The following is a 23,222-nucleotide window of genomic DNA, read 5'->3' as shown; positions in this document are numbered from 1 at the left end:
CATTAATCATGTACAATCATGGCCTCCAATATGTGATTTTTTTTATTTATTTAGAGGGAATGTGATCACTGTTCGTCTCCGAGTGGTAAGCCCCCTAAGTCACTTTCCTTGGCTGAACGATAAAAGTACTGCAGAATAATAATGTCGAAATATATAAATGCAGATTATACACTATAGTATGTTTCCGTCGAGTTTAAGGCAGTATGGTTGTCAGGAATGTATTTTCAATATCTCAACTCTTTGAAAAATGAAAATGAAAAAAGAAATATTCAAACCACCTTCGAATGTAAGTCCCTTGACATTCTCGAACCATGCTTCTCCGTCTGTTGGGTCGTTTCCTTTTTCCAGACTTTTGTTGAGAGCAATGGCAAACAGCATGACTGCATCATGTAGCCACGGTGAGTAAATATTTCCCTGAAAATGTAAAAACCATTCAGAAGATGATGACGGGAAAGAAACTGTTATTATCTATTGATCCTTTTACAGATGCAGTCTAGTCACGATCATATGAATGCAATGGACAAAAAAATACACAGCAAATCAGGTAAAACATATTTAAAGAGGAAAGTTTATGTTTTACAAAGAGAAACACTTCACCTATCACAATTTCAAATGTTGATTATATTCACGTTCCACACGTACACACGACGAGCACTCTATAAAGGAATGTTTTCAAAAGTTTTTTGACACAAAAGGCGTGACTCGATCATACATGACAAACTTTCTAATATCAGAATATCATACATTTTGTCTGACGAATTTGTTGATTTTCGTGAAAAGGGATTTCTTTGCAAGTTCTTTCTACACTGTATGTTTACCTCACAACTGATGAACAGACACAAATTATTTACGCTGCTTTCTTTTTTTTTTCTTTTTTTAAAAAAAAGGACGAAATAAACTTTCAATGTGAAAATGTAATAGGCTTGTTTATACAGTGGTTTTTTTTATCGGATAACCAACGGGAGCTAGTCCCATTTACGGGTCCGTTGGTTCAATTTTATTGCAGGAGGAAACTGGAGTACCAGGCCGGCGGGGAAAACCTGTGTTGTACAGTAGCGTGAAACGGAACGACGACACTCTTCTTACTTACAGCCGACACCTGGTGAGCTCTGGCTGCAGAGGTAAGAGGCGTACCAGCTAACCGCTCGGCCACCGAGAACCTTTCAATAAAAGAAAGTTTTCAAAAAAAGAAATTTTTCATTTTCCTGAAGTTGGGTTTCTTTGGACGTTCGTTCAACACCATGCATTTGCTTCACAACTGATGAACAGCTAAAAATTCTTTCCTCAGCAGAGTCGTGATTTGATAATACTACGAGGTAAAATTTTAATATTAAAATACGATACATGATTTCTGACCAACGCAAGGTTTCATTTACTTGAGTGTCGTTACATGTTCACTTATTTTGTTAAAGTTAACTAATAATGTCAAACTTACAAACTATTTAAATCTGGGAGTGACATATTCAGGACTTTGTCAAAAAAAACTTACAAGCTACTTGGTTTGATAAAGCGTACCTGCAAGTATTTCCATGACAGTTCTTGTATCATTAATTTATATAAATCGCTTGTACGGAGTCAACTAGAGTATTGTCTACACGTTTGGTTACCCCATCAGAAGTATTCAACTAATTTAAGCTGGGAGTTACACATTCAGGACATCGTCAAAAAGGCTTACAGGCTACTTGGTTTGATAAAGCGTACCTGCAAGTATTTCCATGACAGTTCTTGTATCATTAATTTATATAAATCGCTTGCACTGAGTCAAGTAGAGTATTGTCCACACGTTTGGTTACCCCATCAGAAGTATTCAACTAATTTAAGCTGGGAGTTACACATTCAGGACATCGTCACAGGCTACTTGGTTTGATAAAGCGTAACTGCAAGTATTTCCATGACAGTTCTTGTATCATTAATTTATATAAATCGCTTGCACTGAGTCAACTAGAATATTGTCCACACGTTTGGTCACCCTATCCTAAGTTGTTAGTCATTGAAATTGAAAGCGTCTGCCATAGATTTATCAATTACCTTTATTTTGGAAAATCGTCTCATAGTAAAATAGAAAGCCTCGACGGCAGTATTTTAAAAATCAAAGCCTTCAATCTCGTAGGCTCGTTCAATTCGTTGCCACTACACCTTTGAAGCGGTTCGTTTTAATTCTACTCAAAGGAAAAATTCGTTTTTACCCCGGACCTTCACTTTTATCAATACCTTGCAAAACGATGACATATTTGTGAATTTTATCTTTGTTTTTAATATTTGTTTTGTAAATATTGTATGTATTTCAGTCTTTTCCAATTTCTGAGAGTCTGTAAATGGGGTAATCCTGTATCAATCAATCAATCAATCAATCAATCAATCAATCAATCAATCAATCAATCAATCAATCAATCAATCAATCAATCAATCAATCAATCAATCAACCAACCAACCAACCAACCATCCAACGAACGAACTAACCAACCAACCAACCAACCAACCACCCACCCAAACAACCATCAAATCAATTTATAATAAAATAAATAAACTCTTATTTTATACAACAAGTTCATTCAAGGTTCAATGTACTCTTGATAAATAGAGAAATTGATAATATATATAAATATATGACTAAGAAAAATGATTGCCTTTATCAAGAATTAAAAAACAATTACAGTGTAAAAGAGTTGATATAGTTATTTCGAATTCGTCCTTGTCAATAGCTAAGCCAACCTTGTCAATAGACGAAAGGGTAAGTAATGTCACAGAGAGTCTAGCTTCCTGAGTTGAATAAACGTGCATAAAAGTGTATGTGACATGTTGCATGCTTTGTTAAGCTTTCTATTGGCGTGGAATTGTGTATCAAATACGAATACACTTTGTCTTGTATCCGCCATCAAGCGAACGTGATACACTCGTCGGAACGTGACGGTTTCTTTTTCTCAAGCTTACAGCATGAATCACTCGGATGAATACACCTCCTTGCAGGAGACAAGTTTATACTCCCCAATATAAGCAATAATTTATTCTGTACGATATATGATTGAATGCGAACACGTTAGACAGAAAAAGGGGACAAACACCAGGAGGTGCTGAATTGGCACCATAATGATATAAAAGATGTTTACGTGCACATTTGTATACTAAGTCTTGAAGGAGTTGTAACAACTATACATTATTGTATCGAGATGTTTTTTGGTGTATTGATGATCCTTAAAATGTTGCCATAGTCTTGTGAAAAGAAAAGAAGAAAAGGAAGAAGAAGTACTAGATCATGATAGAATTGGTGGTCATGAGGATAATAATTTGTTAGGTGTTGATGATGACTATATGGTGACGACGACTATCATGAAATAAATGATGCAGCGATCAGAGATCATCAGAAGATGATAATCGCTGTTAAGCGTGGAAAATAGTAGTTTTCCCCTCATCTATGTCTTGTTACTAAGTATTATATATATTATGTATGTATGTGTGTGTGTGTGCGTGTGTGGGCGCGCGCACGCACGTAGGTACGTACGTAAATATCTGTATCTATGTACGTACCTATGTATGTACATTCAGTATGTATGTATGTATGTATGTATGTATGTATGTATGTATCAAATCTGAAAACGGCAAGACTTGTAGTGGAATGATAAACTGAATACGATACGATACATGTGGTATAAACTGGAACAATAGACTTTATTTATCAAGGCGCTGACTGTTCGGCCTGCGGCCCCACCCCAAGGCCAGGGCCAACATTCGACCCACTTAAATTTTATAATTCATTTTATAGGAAAACTTGGAATGTATATTGTCTAAACATGAATATTATGTAAATTACGTGAATGACGCTTAGGTTTGTGAATTTGAAACAAAAGGGCGCCTTGAGGACAATTGTTTTCCAGACACGCTATCTTTTAAAATACTAAACATGTAGTCATGACATTCTACCTCATTACTAAACTCTCTTATTCTCAGGAAAAATGATAGCAATACCTATTGAAATGAGATGGCGTAAGTTTATAAAAGCACGTCTAAATTATTGTCTTGAAGCCCATGTCAGCTATTGCAATAATGAGATTCTCTCTAACTGGGTGTTTGGCGACATGTATAAAGAGCGTCATGTCTGAAACCAAACACGGTAATTACACATTCATGTATGTATGTATGTATGTATGTATGTATGTATGCATGTATGCATGCATGCATGCATGCATGTATGTATGTATGTATGTATGTATGTATGTATGTATGTATGTATGTATGTATGTACGTACGTACGTATATGTATGTATGTATGTATGTATGTATGTATGTATGTATGTATGTATGTATGCATGTATGTATGTATGCATGTATGTATGTATGTATGTATGTATGTATGTATGTACGTACGTACGTATATGTATGTATGTATGTATGTATGTATGTATGTATGTATGTATGCATGTATGTATGTATGTATGTATGTATGTATGTATGTATGTACGTACGTATATGTATGTATGTATGTATGTATGTATGTATGTATGTATGTATGTATGTATGTATGTATGTTTGTTTGTTATTATTATACATCAACAAGGCATTCACATATATAGTACTATTTCTTTACCTGTTTGTCAGGTGGTAGGGTGTGATTGAATGGAGGCTCTGCCATCTTAACTGGAATAAGCTTACGAAATGCATCGATTTCTTCGTTACTCACTGTCTTAACAGTGATCTAGACATGTAAGATAAAATCAAAAAGTATGGTTGAAAACAAGTGCACGAGAATGAGATTGATCAATGATCTGTTATAGCTTCAATTATTATTATCATTTTTAAACCTTTATTATGGACGCACAGGCCAGCGAATATCAGAAACACACCACGAGACAGCTTAGATATAACATAACATGAAACAACAAATCTTTATAAAAGGTATAATATTTTAAGAGAAACAAAATCAATGTAAAATCTTGAGCCAGTGGGCCTGAAGCCCACCAAACTGTACATCACATGTAACAACACGATGCATCAGAGGATTTTGACTGTTAATAAAAAAGATATGACATAAACCTAAACACCACATGTCTCCTAAAAACTGAGAGGAATTAACTCTATTGAAAACAAGCATCCTAAATGATCTGGCAGAACTTGGAAGCCCTGTCAGTCTTCGGAATACATTGCTGTGACAAACAATTATATTTTGCACACTACTTATATTGAAGTCACACCATAAATGGTTTCCGTATGTTATTGCAAACAACCGTAATAAGGAGACGCAGTTTCACCGATATAGTACATGCAGAAAAAACCTTCTCAACAAAAGGTTGGATCTACCACAAAGTGCTCTACGCTGTTTCAAAATATCTCGATTATCTTTCAAATCATCAGTAAAAACATGTCCCGTGTAATCAAAACTTGATGCGAGTTCAGGAATATGCCCACAAAGGTTAATTGGGGGAAAGACTGACAATTTTGTGGATTACCTAACGTGTACAAATTTTCTAGCGTTATAAAAACTGTTACGATATATGATCATCTGCATATTGTTAACAGAGATGAGTAAGTGTCCTGAGGCATTTTATAGATGGAGAGATGAGACACATATGACAAATTATTAATTACAATTCCACCCACTTCACAACCAACCCTGACACGAGTCAGTGACCTGTTAAGTAAATGAACATAAACATTGAAAAGAAATGGGGATAAAATTCCCCCTTGTCGAACGCCATTTGTTACGCTAAAAGGGGTCGGAAGAGAATTTGACCAACAAGTACAAACCATTTTGAAAGTAGCCGTATACAATATAGGTCGATACCGATCTGTCAACCATTTTCCTTGAGAGTCTAATGATTTACTCTATCAAAGGCCTTTTCGACGTCAATGAAACAAACGAAAACTGGGCTGCCATTCGACTTATAATACCTGGTTGTTTCTTTAGAGTAGACATATGCACATATCAGTGCCATGATATTTCTTAAAACCAAATTGATTGTCAGATGTATACAAGTTATGATCGCATCTATAATGTAAAACATATTCAAGAACCTTTGAAAACATGCTGGTTAGAGCTATCTATGGGTCGGTAATTATTCTTGTTCGAGAATAAGAATAACATTTGCAACAATATCTGGTACTTCACCGTAGACAAGTATAGCAGAAAAGCAAAGGGCAACATGAAAGAACTGCCAGTCTACTATTCTGCATATTTTAGATGCTCGGCACTCAGGCAACACATTTAACTCTTCAGAAAAGACAAAATTTTCAAAAGCATTATTTACCCCTGACTTGTGTTTCAAATTGTGACTGCCCCCACATATCCACTATTGGTTGTTTACCAGTTGCATCGTTTATAATCGTTGCTAGGGGAACTCTTTTATTATTAATGTTAGCAACTGCGACCCACAATTGTCTATGATTCCACAATTCCATCTGCACGATTTTTGCATTTCATCTTTCCGACATTGTCTCGGGACATATTTAAATTGAGATTTACATTGACGCATGCGCAATGCATCAGCAACTGGTCCAAATCGAGGCTTTAAGCTGGCTTTCCACGCTACATATGCTTGTCTGGCATTTATATGTGCTTTCTTGACAAAGTCGTTCCATCCGGGCATTGGAGGAAATTGAGTGGTTTTCTTATTACGAGTTGTTACTAGCCCTTAATAAGACATCACGATTGAATCGTAGTGTAGAGTAATTTGATCTTTATGATTAATAATCTTACATTTACATTTTCTAAATGAAATTACATCTATATTTGTAACAAAATATTGTTATATAAGGAGCCACCACTATACGTAACGTCAAATTTACCCACCTTTACTCAACCTTTACCCTACCCGTGACCCACCTAACTACCTTTTCTGTCAAGGGGTAGTACGAGAAGAAGTGACACTTTTGACTGTATACAACCCCCAGGGGAGAGATCACCGGGGGTGAATGAAGTCAAAGGTGGAACTTCGTCTCATACTCACCACATTTACACATCCTCTGCTAAAGATTTACCCCAGAGGAAAGACTTTGTCAAATGTGACTTTTCGTATAGTGCACTCTGTATCAATTGAATATATGTTAATAAGACTTATGACCAGTTGAACCCTGTCCGCGTGGATCTACTGTCATTTAATTTATGTCTTTCGATTTGATTAATATCTGTTATGAATGATTTGTTTGTATTTTAGGGTGTAGTAACAAATTCCAAATTCCACTGTTGGGATAAATAAAGTTATATATTGGTATTGATGTTAAGAAATCTGACCCATCCCATAATTTTTGCGGTCTTCCCCACCTGTCGGCTTCCTAAATTAAACAGACTGACAAAATCACGATAAGACTTATGTTACACGAATTCCAACATGTCTAGATTCCCAATGTTGGAGTTACGCTTATGTCTGAGATTGTGTACATTTGAATCTGGTGATTCAAACAATACGGCAATAGCATTATCATTGGTCCATTACCACATCAGTTTAATTTATTCAGTTGTACTTATATGATAATACATAGCATTGACTTACAGCGAGAATAGTTTCATATGCGTCTTTACTGTCTTCATCTCTCCCATCCAATTTTCTCCATGGAACGTGCGAGTCTTGAACATCCGAAAATAGTCGGTTCAGGCTAATGAACACATAGTCACCGCTCGTCATATCGTTGTCGAACGCCGATAACATAAACTTTCGTTCTTCGGCCACATCTGTGTTACAGATAATGACTACTGGAAAAAGACACAAAGCGAATTCAATTATGTCCTTTGATTATCTAATTTTAACATTGAAAACTAGAGGGCACCTCGACAATAATTTGATTAAAAAATACAATTTAATTAACTACTTAGCTTACATCAACATTGTGTTCCTATTATTTAAAAACCGACGATTTGATTAAACATGCGATTTAATTAAATTTCTGGGTGTGATAAAAGTGTTTGTTTTTTAGATTTCACTCTTTCGGATAACCATGGTAACCGCAGCTCTCAACCAAAATCATAGCTCGCTAAAACAAATCAAATAACCGAGTGACAGACAGATTGACATATATGCCTGAAGATACTTTTTATTATTTTAAAACTAGCTTACTTCTACCACGCTCTTTGATTTTCTGCATTGCGATATCTAGTTCTTCTTTCGACGGGTCTTTATCGAGTTGTAAATATTCCCCAACAGTGATGTTGTTCTTATGAAACGACGTCTTAAGGCCACTGGCGGCGTTTCCACATACGTCACGTCCATTGGAGGATACTATAACCGCCAAATTCCAGTCGTAATTTTCAAACATCTAAAACACACAAAACAGATTTACATGAAAGGGCAATTTAAAAAAAATGGTAATTTTGGTTTCACATAGCAAGTTGATTTTAGTCATAAATTTATGGTTAGTGAAAATAAGAATACATGTATCATACTGAATAACTGGAATTGAGAAAACCCTTCTCACAAATCTTCTCCAAAACCATAATACTGACACGATTTTATAAATTTGTGGATAAATAAGACAAATGAAAAGGAACAATAGAATTATTTATCTTGTATAACGGTTTAGCTCCTTTGAGCGTGGTTTAAATATTACCAAAGACAGGTGACGTGTGGCTTCACGAGACTTGTAGCATGCGAGATTTGGCATTGGCCGTCTTGGCAGTCACACGTGGCTTGTGTTGAAATTTTTTTTAATCATCATATTAGCAACCAATACATTTGTATGTATGTTTAATGTAACTTTAATTACTTCAACTCTTGGCAAGAACATTTGTAATGAAATCTTACATGATGTAAGCTTGTAACCCCTATGCAGGGGAAGCCTTTGTCCTCCAGGGGGCGTACCATGTAGTAAAGTTAGTTAAATGTCAAAGTTCCCTTTGTTACCAATACCTCTGTGTGTGTGTGATTTATAAGTCAACTTTCCTTTCTTCTTGGTCAAAGAAATATCAATATCCTGATTTCAGAAGTTTCTGAAAAGTTCATTTATCGATTAAATATATTATAATAAAATACAAAGACGACATATATTCTCACGTGTATGCCAGGTAGTTTACAAGTTAGCTACAATAATGATTTTCAAGTGTTTTTCGCTTTCCAAGTCTGACAGCGATCGTGCTGTTTTTCTTTTCTTTTTAAAAAAAAAAAGCTTTTAAGCAAAAGCAAGAAGAAACTTTTCATTACTTTACGCTCTGACAGTCGACTAAGTTATTGTCATCGACCCCACTCTCTATTTTTTGCTACAAAGATCCATTCATTAGACAAAATGATTTTTGCCCCAAGCACGTGTTTATTTTTGTCAAATTTTGAAAGTACAGCATGTCATTCCATCGAATAAAGAGTAACTTTATATCAAAGATAAAGTTTCAAAGCATATAATGGAGAAATTCAATATTCAGAATGAGTGTTCTTTTAACAACAGATACGTGAGGCTTGAGTGAACAAATTCCACGGGAATTCAGCTGATGAGTGCTCACACAGAGACTCGAAGGTATGCGTAGGTGTGGATGATTTTTGGAGATAGTATTGAAGAGTAGATATATACGTTACAAAATACTTCAAAGGGAAGGCTAACTGCAATTACATGTTAGTGTAACAGTTCAATAATTGGGTACAAGGAGAAAAATTTAAGACAAGATTTAGTTTACTCATATGACCGAATTACACATTTGGACTGCCTCAAATTAATAAAATGCTGTATACAAAATATTCTGAAAACCATGCAAACATTTATTTGTGCGTTCTGAAAGAGAATCGCTGTAAAATATATACCATCATTCAATCGGTCTTTTTTACGTCTCGTTGCAGATATCGCGAGATATGCAAATATGCTTAGTACCAACAGTTGTCAAACTTGTGATCGCGGTCAAGCTTTCGCCGTAGCCATGTGTGATGACATTGAGAACAACAGTGTTGCTAAGTGTTTGACACTTTCAGCTTGACCACCCTCACGTGGCTGTTAAGGACGAAATGGCTCACGCGGGATCTCGTGAGATCTGCCGCGAGACGAAAAACGGCTTATTGATCATATCACCAGGACCAATGTTCACCCTACTTTAGATACCCCTACTAAAACCAACAATTTGAGTTTTGTCTGTGATTACACTTATAACCATATGATAGCAAAATAATTATCACTGATTAATTTGTCTTTGAATGTGAATTAGCATATGTGACCCTTCAGCGACATATTCAGTTTACTACCAGATATTGAGGTTTTGATGTTCTTCATCAATATAAATACCTTTGAAACCAACCTTACTTGTAAAAGAAACATTTATGAAAATGATTTTTTTTTCGAAACAGATAATTTAACATCTCAGGATGGGCTGAATATATTATGCCCATTGCTTAAACCAGTGCCCTGCTTATAGAGTAAGCTTCTATAATAATAAAAAAACATTCGTAAAAAGAAGGCCAAGAAAGGTGACGACATCATTGCAATACAAATACCTTCGCAACCAACCTTACTTGTAAAAGAAACAGTCAAGGTCGCTGTTAATTACGGGAAACAAGACAGGACTAAGCATACACACTTAATTGACTTGTCCCATTTGTATACTTAAAAGAAATATATTAAGTACATTTGTATGTTCTGAAAGCAAGGCTGTGTAGTTCCTTGTTATCCAATCTGTTAAGACAGCGTTGAAAAACTATAACGAACATCGTCATAAGCATATTACAACAGCAAACACATGAGCATACAGAGAAAGACCGATACAAACAACAACAACAACAACAACAACAACAACACAGCAGCAGCAGCAACAACAACAACAACAACAACAACAACAACATCAACAACAACAAAAATACCGCGAACAAAAAGGAAATTGAAATAGAAGCAACATTTCTGATATTTCACATGATATACTCTAGATATGATGATCCTAGTTAACTAAAGGGACATTTATAAAGGCTCTCTCTTTCTCTATGTCTGTCTGTCTGTCTGTCTGTCTGTCAGTCTGTCTATCTGTCTGTCTGTCTGTCTGTCTGTCTGTCTGTCTGTCTGTCTGTCTGTCTGTCTCTCTCTGTCTCTCTCTCTCTCTCTCTCTCTCTCTCTCTCTAATCTCCATCCATCCATCCATCCATCCATTCATCTACCCATCCATTCACCTAACCATCCATCGATATATCTACTCATCAAATCCATTCACTATAACATGTACCCAACATTTCTAAGTTCACATGAACATCCGATTGCTGATGAGCCGTGAGGATGAATAAGATATGGAAGAGGCAAAGAGAAAATTGAAATGTTGTAGTGGAGATGTTCGTCGACCTGCAATAAAGTAACGACACGTTTCTAGCCCAACATATTGTAGAACATATTGTAGAATATTCAAACGTCGTTCCGTAGAATTCGTTATAACAAACAGATAAAAGGACACTATGAGGATTCACAAATTCTGGAGTACGATATCGTTCTATATACCTACTAGAGCACGCCTCTGTAAACGCTGCTTCTAATTCTCGTGTTCACTTAAGGTTTGCGCAATGATAATATATGCACTTAATGTCAAACATTTATGAAACTTCAAAGGGAGTTTGTTTTTCGAAAAAAAAACATCTCAGGATTGAATATTTTAAAATGGATTCATACAGTTTATTGTTTAATACAGTGCTGATTGAGTAAGCTCCTGTAGTAAAAAAAAACAAAAAAACATTTCTTAAGAAGAAGGCTAAGAAATGTGACGCTATTATTGCTATGATGGCAACAATAACAGCATTTTCCATCTTAGCGTATGTTGTACCTTTATAAAATATAAAACATACGTACTATTCGCAATGTGAAGAACTGCAAAATCAAAGGTGTAACAAAACAAGAGTTTGGCTTCTAAGATTCTTTATGATCAGGAACTTTAAAATGTTTGTTTTCTTTTTGTTGACGATGATGCACCGGAGTTAAGTAGTCAGTAATGTTGCAATCGGTCGTGATCGAAATAATAAAAAAAACGTGGTACGTATTAAACGATAAGTCAATACTCACAACCTAGTTAAACCAAACAAAAAGTAACGATTGCAGTTATGTCGTGTTATTTCCCTAGAAACAACCAAACCATTGTAAATCTTCAGCAATAGATTATAAACAATGACCACTTACTATTCAATCTGAAAAAAACATAGTTGAAATATGAGTTTCTATGAACGTGCTTTGTCAAACAGACAGTCGTGAGAACGTATATGAGTATGGGGCACTTCAAATTGTATTACGGTCTGTACATGTCATAACTTGTAAAAGTTTCTGAAGTAGACAGCCCTCTCCTGAAAGCCCTATTTCTACTTAAGTATAACGATTGCACAAGAATGGTGATATCATCAAGTAGACTTTCCTGACAATAGAGAAATAAAAAAGTATTTTCTATGTGAAAGGAAAACCTCTCCATGACGATAAAATACTTTGAATGTACAGTGTAGCAATTATATACGACTGGGAAAGGTTTTGTGTTTGTTGGACGGGTGATCAAACAGAAAAGATAACGTATATGTAGTCATAAACGCGTTGTATGTATGTATGTATGTATGTATGTATGTATGTATGTATGTATGTATGTGTATATAGTACGCCTCGTTATACGTTAATATGAAGGCCCAGTTGCTGATTATCAAACGAAGAATGCAAACCCTTTATATCTCATATAAGTCCAAATCTTCACTTCAAATTATTTAAAATGTTCACTAAATCAGTTGATTGATCAGGAACGGAGTACTCCTCAGGGCACAGAAAATTCCATCACTCTTCCTTTTTCTAAACTATATGGCGATAAAGTCTATTTAGTTAGTCAACCATGATTAAGCTTGTCATACAGTAATACCATTATAACGATACTCGAATGGAACAACGATTAAAACTTCCGGTATTTAATTTTGCGTTCAGTTATTGCACATAGAATTTCGATCGTGTCTTCAGAGCATTGCCATAGCAACGATAACATAGCTATCATATCATATGTTTCAAGTGATAAATGACAATGTTTTGAATGGTTTCTTAGCAATAATACACGTCGACAGAAGCCTTGCCCTTTAATTGTTGATACAGACATGAAATGTAATATGAGTGTTCTTTAGTGTCAAGCAGAGTTCAAAATTGAAATGCAATAGCTTCAGAATAATCTGTCAAACCCAGAAGACAGCATTAATAAGGTATGAATGCAAAGTATACATCGCCAGGGGATATACAAAGCCATACAAGCCCATGAAAATCTTTACTCTCCTGACTATTGATAAACAACTTTCATGCCATTTGTAAAGCTGTGTTATCGACATTAATCTTGAATACATTTTTATGAATTTCTAGAGTTTTCGTTTAGGCTAGAATGATAAAGAATAGTGTTTATTGGTCACGAAATGTCACTGACAAAATCTGCGATTCTACATTTTCCGGCAAACCATGGAAAGGTTTTTGAATATCTTGTAATGGGAAATAATATGAACTTAGTCTGTCATTGTAATCCACTGTCACTGTCGACGTCCTATTTAGTATAACGCTGCCTCCGTACGCTACCGTGTTTAGTTACATCAATATGATATCATAACTTTTAGATTAGTCAGTACTGTAGTAAAAGGATAAACTGCATATGAAATATGTGATGTGATGTATTGACTGGAATATAGACTTTATTTATCAGGGCCCTGAGTTCGGCTTCACGGCCTCTCCACTTATAGTCAGGTGGCCATGGGTTAACACCAGTTTTAAGGATTATATTATTGAAACATGCTTGATAAAAGCACCAAATTTGGAATGAATGTTCCTTGGGACCTACTGATTGATTTTAGAGGTATCTTCAATACTTGCATAAATTTGCAAAAATCAATGAAATTCAAAATGGCTGCCATCGCTCTTTAAAAATCCCATGTTTCTCGGAAATTTAGACAGACTCATAGTTGGCATGAAAAAGTAGTTAGAAACATCAAACAATAGGGTCACCCTTATTATATAGTGAATAAAATAAGTATTCCAGTTGAACTAAGAGCGTGTACACATTGTAAAGTCACGGTTTGTTGAGTATGAGTGTCATTTTATATTTGTTTGTCCTTTATACAAGTATTGTAGACTTGAATTAATTACGCAAAGATTTTGAGTTTAACTAAGTTGGTTATCTTCCATTACTAGCATGTATGAATGTATTGGTTCAGTGTTTATAAAGCTACTCGTAAATGTTCTGTTCAGAAAACATAGATGTATTCGTTTTCCTCTACCTCTTCCTTCGATTTTTTTAAGCAGTACAATTTCTCTGTCGTAATGTAAGATTTTGTACGATGAGTCGAGGTCTTATAGCATTTGAAATAAAGCACTGATGTCTTTGTATACAATTATTTTATCTTCCACAGTATAGTGTATCATGTCCAACAGCAGGCTGAGGTGTCATCAAGTTCTCAGATATGATTGTACCATGACGTTATGACAAAATGTTTATGGTACCAAAAGTTTAAAAAGACCAGTATCTGTTGAAGGCCAACTTAACTACAGTTTTATCACATACCCAGTATATCCTAGGAAAGTCCGTTAGTACCATCTACAAAAGTAAAAAATTTTAATATCTTGTGTGATCGAGAAGATAAGTAGTGCGCTCGAGATATATCTCATGCACGCAAGAAAATATCTTGTGCACTTGAGATATTATCTCGTGTGCACAACATTATTATCTCGAGCGCACAAGATAATTATGCACTACCGTTTTCACTGGGTTTCATTGACTTTGTGGTATAGTGTTTTATAGATATTCATTAAAATACATACGTACGTATGTATGTACGTACGTATGTACGTATGTATGTATGTATGTATGTATGTATGTATGTATGTATGTATGTATGTATGTATGTCAAGTTTCTCTTCATAACGAGATAGTTTATCGAGATAACGAGAAGGTTTCTCGAGATAACGAGAAAGTTTCTCGAGATAACAAGATGGTTTCTTGAGATAGCAAGATAACTTTTTATTTTCTGAAAGAAAAAAAATTATCTCGAGATCCCAATATAGTTTATCAAGATAACTTTCACTCTCCGAAAGCAAAAAAAATACATCAAGATCTTGAGATAACGAGATCTCGTGCACTCCAGATAATATGTCGTGCACACGATATAATATCTCGAGCGCACAAGATATTTTCTTGAGTGCATGAGATATATATCGAGCACACAACTTATCTTCCCAAGCACACGAGATATTTTTTTTATATATTTAAACATTTATGGTCCTGATACGTTGTTTGAGGACCTGAATAGTGCGACGTACGAGCTCTCCTAATTAACTTGGACCCTTCCGCCCTACAACCTTAGTCTGCAAAACCAACATCCGGGCCATGAAGATTAATATTGTATATTATGATGTAAATTTTATATCCAGACTTTAGCACCGAGTTTGTCACTGTAACATAAAATGATTGTAATATTATATATATTTATTAAAAGTGTCATTACCTTCACGACTACATTGGCAACTTTATTCAACGGACCCATAATTCTTGCCATCGTTGTGAAAGTACTCTTATCAGCAAGGACAGGGTCACGTGACACCCAGGCCACAAAAGGCAAATTCCAATAAGATGCAAGCCTTCCAGCTGGGACGGCAACTACGATAAGTAGAAAAGTATAAAGAGTTAGCTACTATCATTGGAACAATGTACACGATTTGGCATATATGAAATGCTTGTATTTTATTCATAATATGTATGTATAAAATGACATTAGATAGGACATTGTAAGGTAGCTATAGTCTTTTGTGGATTTTGCAAAAATCTGTAATGGTAATAATGGTGTTTTTTATATAGCGCTTCCCTACTTTGTGCCTTAAGGTGCTTTATTTTTATTACCCCTGGTTGGGATCTATATCGACCCTTTATACTTCCTCAACTCCCTCAAGAACATACACCCCTCAGGAACATACAATCCACTGCAGCCTTTATATGCACATAGGATTAAAGCATACACATTACAACCATTCGCCCATCATGACTCCACACTGTACATAGTCCCTTGCAGTCTTGTTACTTGTTGTCTAAAATACGATTCTGCTATTAGCTGGTATTAAAATCTACATACGTTTATAACATCAGGATATGTTTATCTATAACATAAAGTGCTGTAGACAACGGAAACACATTTTTCATTAACTACACTCATTTATGCATACCTAATGAACATGGAGCTCCAACGAACAAGTCCACTTTTTCTTCATAACGAAGATCAACAGTCATTCCTGTACCGATTCGAGGGTCACAATTTGCCATTACCCACACAACACTGAAAATAGGAAAACGTAAATTTATCAAGGCTAAATCATTAAAAAGGCGTTCTTGTCAATATTCCATGAACTGTAGTAAACTATGGTAATCGTACGATGTTGGCTTTGACATATGAACTTGAAATCAATAGAAAGTAATAGACCCCGCACTTCTTCTCTAGTAATGAATCGAGATATTTTTCTTTACATAAAAGTAAGTATTTGATACCATGTTAAAGGACATACAACTATAATTGAGAAATTCACCTTTAAAGTCCTAATTTCTACGAAGCAATCAATAGTATAGATGTGTTTAATGTAATGTAGCTTCTAATTATTCAAGCACAACTCACAGTTGGAGGATATCAAAGAAAATAATGAAATTGTACAATACTGTGCGAATTTGAAATAAAAATCTTCACCGAATCATATATTGGTGTTTTAAGATTCCTTTGATTTTCGAAATGAGTTTAGGTCATCTTTTCATTGCTTAATGGTGTATGTGTTAGAACGTAATACACCGATTGAGACGAGTACAGCTCTACATATTATTGCAGCAATGAAAAGTACAGATATAATAAGCATCATCTACTATATAAATATATGTGTAGCTGTGAATTACAAACACACGGCATGTAGTGTATCAAAGGACAGCATCATAAATTCCTTATACCATGTTCTTTTTGCACAACTGCAAGAAATTGCTCCCTCAATACAGTCTGTCACATAGTCAAACATTATTACTCCAAACATTTCTTATGATGAGTATATTGAATGAACTGCTCATAACGATAATGGAGTGATATGATGCGCTAATATTATTTTAGTTATTATAGACAAATTTCATGATGTCTTTAGTAGGTCAGGTAACGGCAGAGTGGATATTCACACTACGAGATTGTAGGTTATATACCTCTGGGTGCTAATTATATGCCTTTGTATTCCCAGGGATATGTAATTTGGTTTGCTTGACGTACTCTGTGAGGACTATACAATGAAGCTTATTAATCGCGCTGCAAAATGGGAAAGGACACAACAGTGTTTTTTAGATACACATGTTTGACAAGAACCTGCTAAATCAAAATATTCCTGCAATGTATTGAATCCAAAATTGATAAGCTGTTCTTGCAGTCTTGTATCGTGAGGAATGTTTTACAGTCTTGTTGTAAGTTTTGATGGAGGAAGTTATTATGGTTATGGTGGGTTATACCTTAATAGCACGAAAAATCGTTTGACAATGTAATACACTACGGTTTATCGCAGCCAAAGTCATTCACGCAGGTCAAAAGTACTTTCATTTTTAATTTCTTAATCACAATTATATTTATTTATTTATATACCACCCAACAGGCATTGCCCAAGAGGGTCCAGTGTTATTGCAAGAGAAAACCGGAGTACCCGGGGAAAACCTGCGTTGTTCGGTAGAGTGAAACCGAACGACACTCATTTTACTTGCAGCGTGGTAAATTTAATCAAACCCAGAATGTGTTCGAACCCCGCTTGCAGTGCTAAGAGGAAAGTGGTTTAACAACTAGGCCATCGACAACCCTAAAAGAACCGATAATGTATGAGGAAAGCAAATGATATCAGAAATCTGTATACAGTGTCTCAGCGATATGGCTCAAGCATGTGATGACAATATAATGTTTATAATGCTGAAATGTTCAACATTTCAAGCCCCAAATCAGTTATGTTGTTTTGAAAAAAATAAGTCATGACTCATTGTGACTAACCGCAGGCCACATACAATGCGGTAACTGAATACATGTAGGACAAAGAACATATAGATGGCAACACCATTAAACTGTGGAAATGCAAACCAAATAGTAAGCCTTGTGAGTTTTGATGAATGTCACACGTTCATATCATCAGTGTTAGGTATTTCTTTTATGCAAATCTTGGCACGATGTCGAATATTTTGCAATCGGTGTCGTTGCGAGAATGTCCATAACAATACACTCATGCTGGTAAAGAACTTCAAAGACCACGTCATTTTTGATAGATGAACAGTTCTTTATAAAACTGGAATCATGGAGATAAGCCATTCAAATTGTCTTTTAATAGCGTGATGTTACAACAGTTTCCATTTGCATTTACTATCTTCCAGAATCTCACAGGATACAACCATCTGTTCGAGGAAGCATGCTCATGACCTTCTAAAATTGCTGAGGGCAATGCAGTTCATTTGAACGAATAGCTACCTTTATATTACAGAAATCCTCTGAATGAGTGATTAATCAGCACGACACAACGTTGTCGATAACTGTTCTGAAATTCTTTGGGACCGAAAACACAGTACAGTCATACATTTTGTAACTCTGCATGAAGTAACCAAACAAGCCCGTAGGCTGATTTCACCGATATCAAAGTGGGCGGAAGATGTTTCGATAGATAGATAATTTTAAAGATGTTTCGGGAGTGCCCGTAAAAAGAATTCTAGTTTTGTTTTGTTTTGTTTTTTTATCGAAGTCAAGTTTAAATTAAAGGAATGAAAAAATAATCGAGGCGTGTAAAATGGAGCGCCAGTGTTCGAATTAAACACATTTTTTTATCAAATAATTGTGTTCCTTTTATACTGCGCCCAATTATGAAGATATGTGAAAGTGACGTTTTGTGAATTTAACTTCGTATTGCACCAAATGTTTTCAAGTACATAGCTAACCAATTTTGTTTTCCATGACTATTTACGTGACACGTGTCCCTAAGTACACGCATATCATCTGGGAGTCAAATTTTGAGTGTGAACCACCCAAGGACGATTGAAAAATTAACTTCAGTAGGAAAGAAAAAATAGTTTCCAAATTGAATGTTACTGATGCGATGTTTCCGGGTCATTAGTTTATAAGTAGTATCAGGATAACTTGAGAAGAGAGCTCATCATTTTTCATCTATTTGTTGAAGTGTGTTATGTAAAAAATGGTTGGTTACCCTATGGCAAGCCATTCAACCCAAAAGTAATATTCTTATTTTTTAGCTGTAAAGCATAAAATAAGTAAAGCATAAAGCCTAGAAAAACAACAACAATAATCTAAAATAAATTAACACTTTTTGAATTAAATAACGTTAACATGGAAAAAAAGTGTGGATTCTATCGACAGTCCACATAAACTGTTAAATCTAGTTTGTAACTCCGAAAAATACAAAATACTACATCTAAAACAAGAATAATATGTTCGGCCTGAATCGTTGCCATGTTACCCTACCGCACCTAGTTTGTCACTGCCAACCCTAAACCCTTTTTACGTATTCGAGAACAAAAGTCGTAAATCGCGAAAATTGTGAAGTCTGGCAAGAAATAGTGGATGCGGAAAGTTAACTGACATAAAACTTAAAAAAGACAATATAAAAGTGTTCTTCCAATCTGTAATGGCTATAAATCTAATGAGAAGAAACCAATAACACAAAGACAATATGAAAAACAACAGAAAACATAACTAACTGAACAAGACACTCACTATATATATATATATATATATATATACAGGTTTTGAAAATTTGAACCAAATTATATGCTATAGACCCTACAGAACTGTATGAGTGAGGACTACGCACCTCACGAAACAGTTCTGTAGGGTCTATAGCATATAATTTGGTTCAAATTTTCAAAACCTGTATATAATTCGCTCTACTACCCGTATTGAGCACTTTTATGCGGTTTTATCTACATCCAGTCAATTATATATATATATATATATATATATATATATATATATATATATATATATATATATATATATATATATATATATATATACCTATTTATTCTAAAATTGAGCGTAGTCGGAACCATACAATTTTGTTGTTAGGCCTTATAGAAGCATGCATCCGTCGATGTCATAGTTGCGTAAACATTAGGTAGTTATTGTTACGATTAAAGTTCATCTTTTCCTGATCACAGCCTAATTTGCATGTGTTATTATTTATTGTAGGTTTGTTATGAACATTGCAGTTTTTATGCTATGGTTATGTCAGAAAAGTATGACAACAGGAAATTTACTGTAAGCATCACCAACAAAAAACAGACAGAATTGTCATATATATATATATATATATATATATATATATATATATATATATATATATATATATATATATATATATATATATATATATATATATATATAACTCGGTGAGTATCAATCTGCTATAAGACAGTGCTCTATACCGCAGTGGCAGAGCGTAATAGTTTTGGTAGTACTGGAACTCTTTCTTGGGTGTAACTCGGAGTTTCACGCATATTGCGATCATCAGACACACAATGTGATGTGAGCTAAGAGAGTGTCTGATGATCGCAATATGCGTGAAACTCCGAGTTACACCCAAGAAAGAGTTCCAGTACTACCAAAACTATATATATATATATATATATATATATATATATATTCCTAGCTACACATCTTGCCCCTATTCCTAAGTACAAATGCACGATATTCTTTTGACAGGCATACTGACATCACCATAAGCAGCATGTCTAGTTATTTAAAACATGCAACGGGGAACACAATTTTAAAAGAGAAATTGTAGGTTTATTATTAAAGGTGAATTCGAAGTCTAATCTAAAAATGTAAAATACTTTGATACAGCTACCAATATAGATATTGATATTTGATTTGGTCAGCGAATGCTGTAATGCTAATTGTTCAATATTCTATATTTTCTGTATTTTCTGTACCTCAACTCACGGCAGTTCAGTATTTGTAATCAGTTAATATACCGAGAACTGGTATAAGTCGCCATGTATTTAACGACATATTATGTATTTTGCTTCGATGGCAATTCATTCTCTAAAACTGTCATTTTTTTCCTATATTTCGTGCTTGTAAATATTCACAATTCGCATGCACACCACTGCTATATTAGCAAAATATAACCTACATGACATATACCGATAACAATTATTTGTATAGGAACGCCTCGCATTTTACTTTGACTTTGCACAGGTTGATGACTGGATTTGGATGGAAGTCCAATATTGCTGCGGACATTAGATGTGATGTGAGCTAAGATAATTGTAAGTAGCAATTACTTTAAATACCAAGGGATATACTTCAAGGGCGTACTAATGTAGCTATCTAATAGCCACCTCATTATCGTCATATACGGTATCGCATTGATTTTCGCTTCGTTTTTCATGTGGAGTGGCTCCAGTCAATAACAAACGAGACAAAAACACATTATTATACTAAAAGTGCTTCCTTTGTCCAGAAGTTCATTGTCAATTAACTGTACAGACTGATACCATCAATGCTAGAATCTCATATCTGAATAAGTACACTCTGCATTATTAACAACACAAGGCATCTTGAAGAGATATTATTTCCTGTCATCCTGTCTGTCTGTTTGACTACTGTCTACTGGCTGTCTTGTGCAGTTGTCTAGTGCTCTTATTCGTCCTCTCTATGTATGTATGTATGTATGTATGTATGTATGTATGTATGTATGTATGTATGTGTGTGTGTGTGTATGTATGTATGTATGTATGTATGTATGTATGTATATATATGTGTGTGTGTTTGTGTGTGTGTGTGTGTGTGTATGTATGTATGTATGTATGTATGTATGTGTGTGTGTGTGTGTGTGTGTGTGTGTGTGTGTGTGCATTGGATAGGTGCGTAGAGGACAGAAAAATAAATGTATAAATTGATGGATGGATTGACGGATTATTGGAAGCTTATAATATAAGTCAGCTTATTTTGTACTCTAGTACATTATGTTTTTTTACGTTTTATTTGCAGTCCCCAGTATTTGTTGATTTACAGTCAATTTCTTTTAAAGATAGATAGGGAAAACTAAATGTTAAATCTTAATGAACTGCTTCTGGCAGAGTTTTCAAACAAGTAGGCCAGTTTTATTTTGAAACGCTAGTGCACAAAATAATGAAGTTAACAAGCCACTTTAGTATACCTACTGCCCAATGACAGAAATCCAGCTAACCAAGTATGTGGAATCGTGCTGTTAATGATGTACCTTTGGGAACTTTGTTTGTGCCCATTAAGCTCATGACAGAACTACAAGTTTCCAAAGGTAAAAACATCAATCTCATGTTAATGACGTGTCTTCCAAAACTCCACATTTAAATCTCTATAATATGCATTTGATTGGAAGAAAGTTACCCCCTAATCATTTGTTAAGAAATCTCTAAGTACACTTTACATATTATTCAACCAGTTTCATCTGTCGGTTCATCGCTGGCATGCAGAGTGCCGGAAGATATTTCAAATGAAGGCTAAATGGTATAGTCACATGCATAGATACATATATATATCCTCGCTCATATTTGTTTGTGACTTTCAATTTAATTAACTGACGTGATTGACATCCTTTTGACCTTCACGTCCATGAATACTAATTTATTTAGGCACTGGTATGTATATCTTTATTCTAACATATGTTTCATAGTAGTCTTCACTTAGAGAACCCTTGCAATTGACAATAATAATTTAAATTCATATAATCACATTGCTGTCGCCAAAAGAAGTTAATAGCTATAAAATTCATAATGTGTTAATGAACTATGTTTACAAGCTGTAAGGATCTCTGAAAACGTACACCTTTTAAAATAAGAAAACGACCACGGTACTACAAACATGTATATTTTAATTTACCTACCTGAATGTATGACCTGCAAGAAGGGTCGCATCATCTTCGATTTTCTCAATGGCGATCGTTGTAGCACTGGCTCCGGTTTCCCAAGCAAACGATTCTTCGAACTCTTCTCCGGTAGGAACAATAAGACCCATCTTAAAATTTCTAGCTTCAATGTGTGAGCGTTTATCAATGAAAAATAGACAAACTGTCAGGAAGTAACCTAAATGAACTACAAGACTCGAAACCATGTTCGCACCGCTTGGATTGTAGATCATATCACGGTGGAGACACTTCTGATATATATCCGTTATAACAAGCCGCGATGAGTATGTTGCAATTGATAGCGCGAACGATTTCTAGTATAAAGCTAACAGCTATAACCATGCACGTCCGTAACACATAACAACGTCGTCCCCCTTTGAAATATGTGTATCACAGATTTTCAATGTCTGTTTTATTTTGTAAAATCC

At 34.9% G+C, this 23,222-nt stretch overlaps 1 protein-coding gene across 1 annotated transcript in view; it reads right to left on the bottom strand.

The window, feature by feature from the left end:
• The window catches only part of LOC144440720 (atrial natriuretic peptide receptor 1-like), a 38,158-nt gene extending 15,158 nt beyond the window's left edge, over positions 1 to 23,000 (bottom strand). The window contains exons 1-7 of the mRNA XM_078130102.1: positions 22,774 to 23,000; positions 16,075 to 16,184; positions 15,363 to 15,514; positions 8,043 to 8,241; positions 7,482 to 7,681; positions 4,583 to 4,690; positions 279 to 414 (exon numbers count right to left, since the gene is read on the bottom strand). Coding sequence (XP_077986228.1) covers positions 279 to 414; positions 4,583 to 4,690; positions 7,482 to 7,681; positions 8,043 to 8,241; positions 15,363 to 15,514; positions 16,075 to 16,184; positions 22,774 to 23,000 — 1,132 coding nt within the window. The remainder of the gene's footprint in view (positions 1 to 278; positions 415 to 4,582; positions 4,691 to 7,481; positions 7,682 to 8,042; positions 8,242 to 15,362; positions 15,515 to 16,074; positions 16,185 to 22,773) is intronic.
• Positions 23,001 to 23,222: the final 222 nt, after the last annotated feature.

The sequence above is a fragment of the Glandiceps talaboti genome, chromosome 10, assembly GCF_964340395.1.
Source record: "Glandiceps talaboti chromosome 10, keGlaTala1.1, whole genome shotgun sequence".
NCBI classification, from domain to species: domain Eukaryota; kingdom Metazoa; phylum Hemichordata; class Enteropneusta; family Spengelidae; genus Glandiceps; species Glandiceps talaboti.
This window is presented reverse-complemented; position numbering and strand designations above follow the sequence as displayed.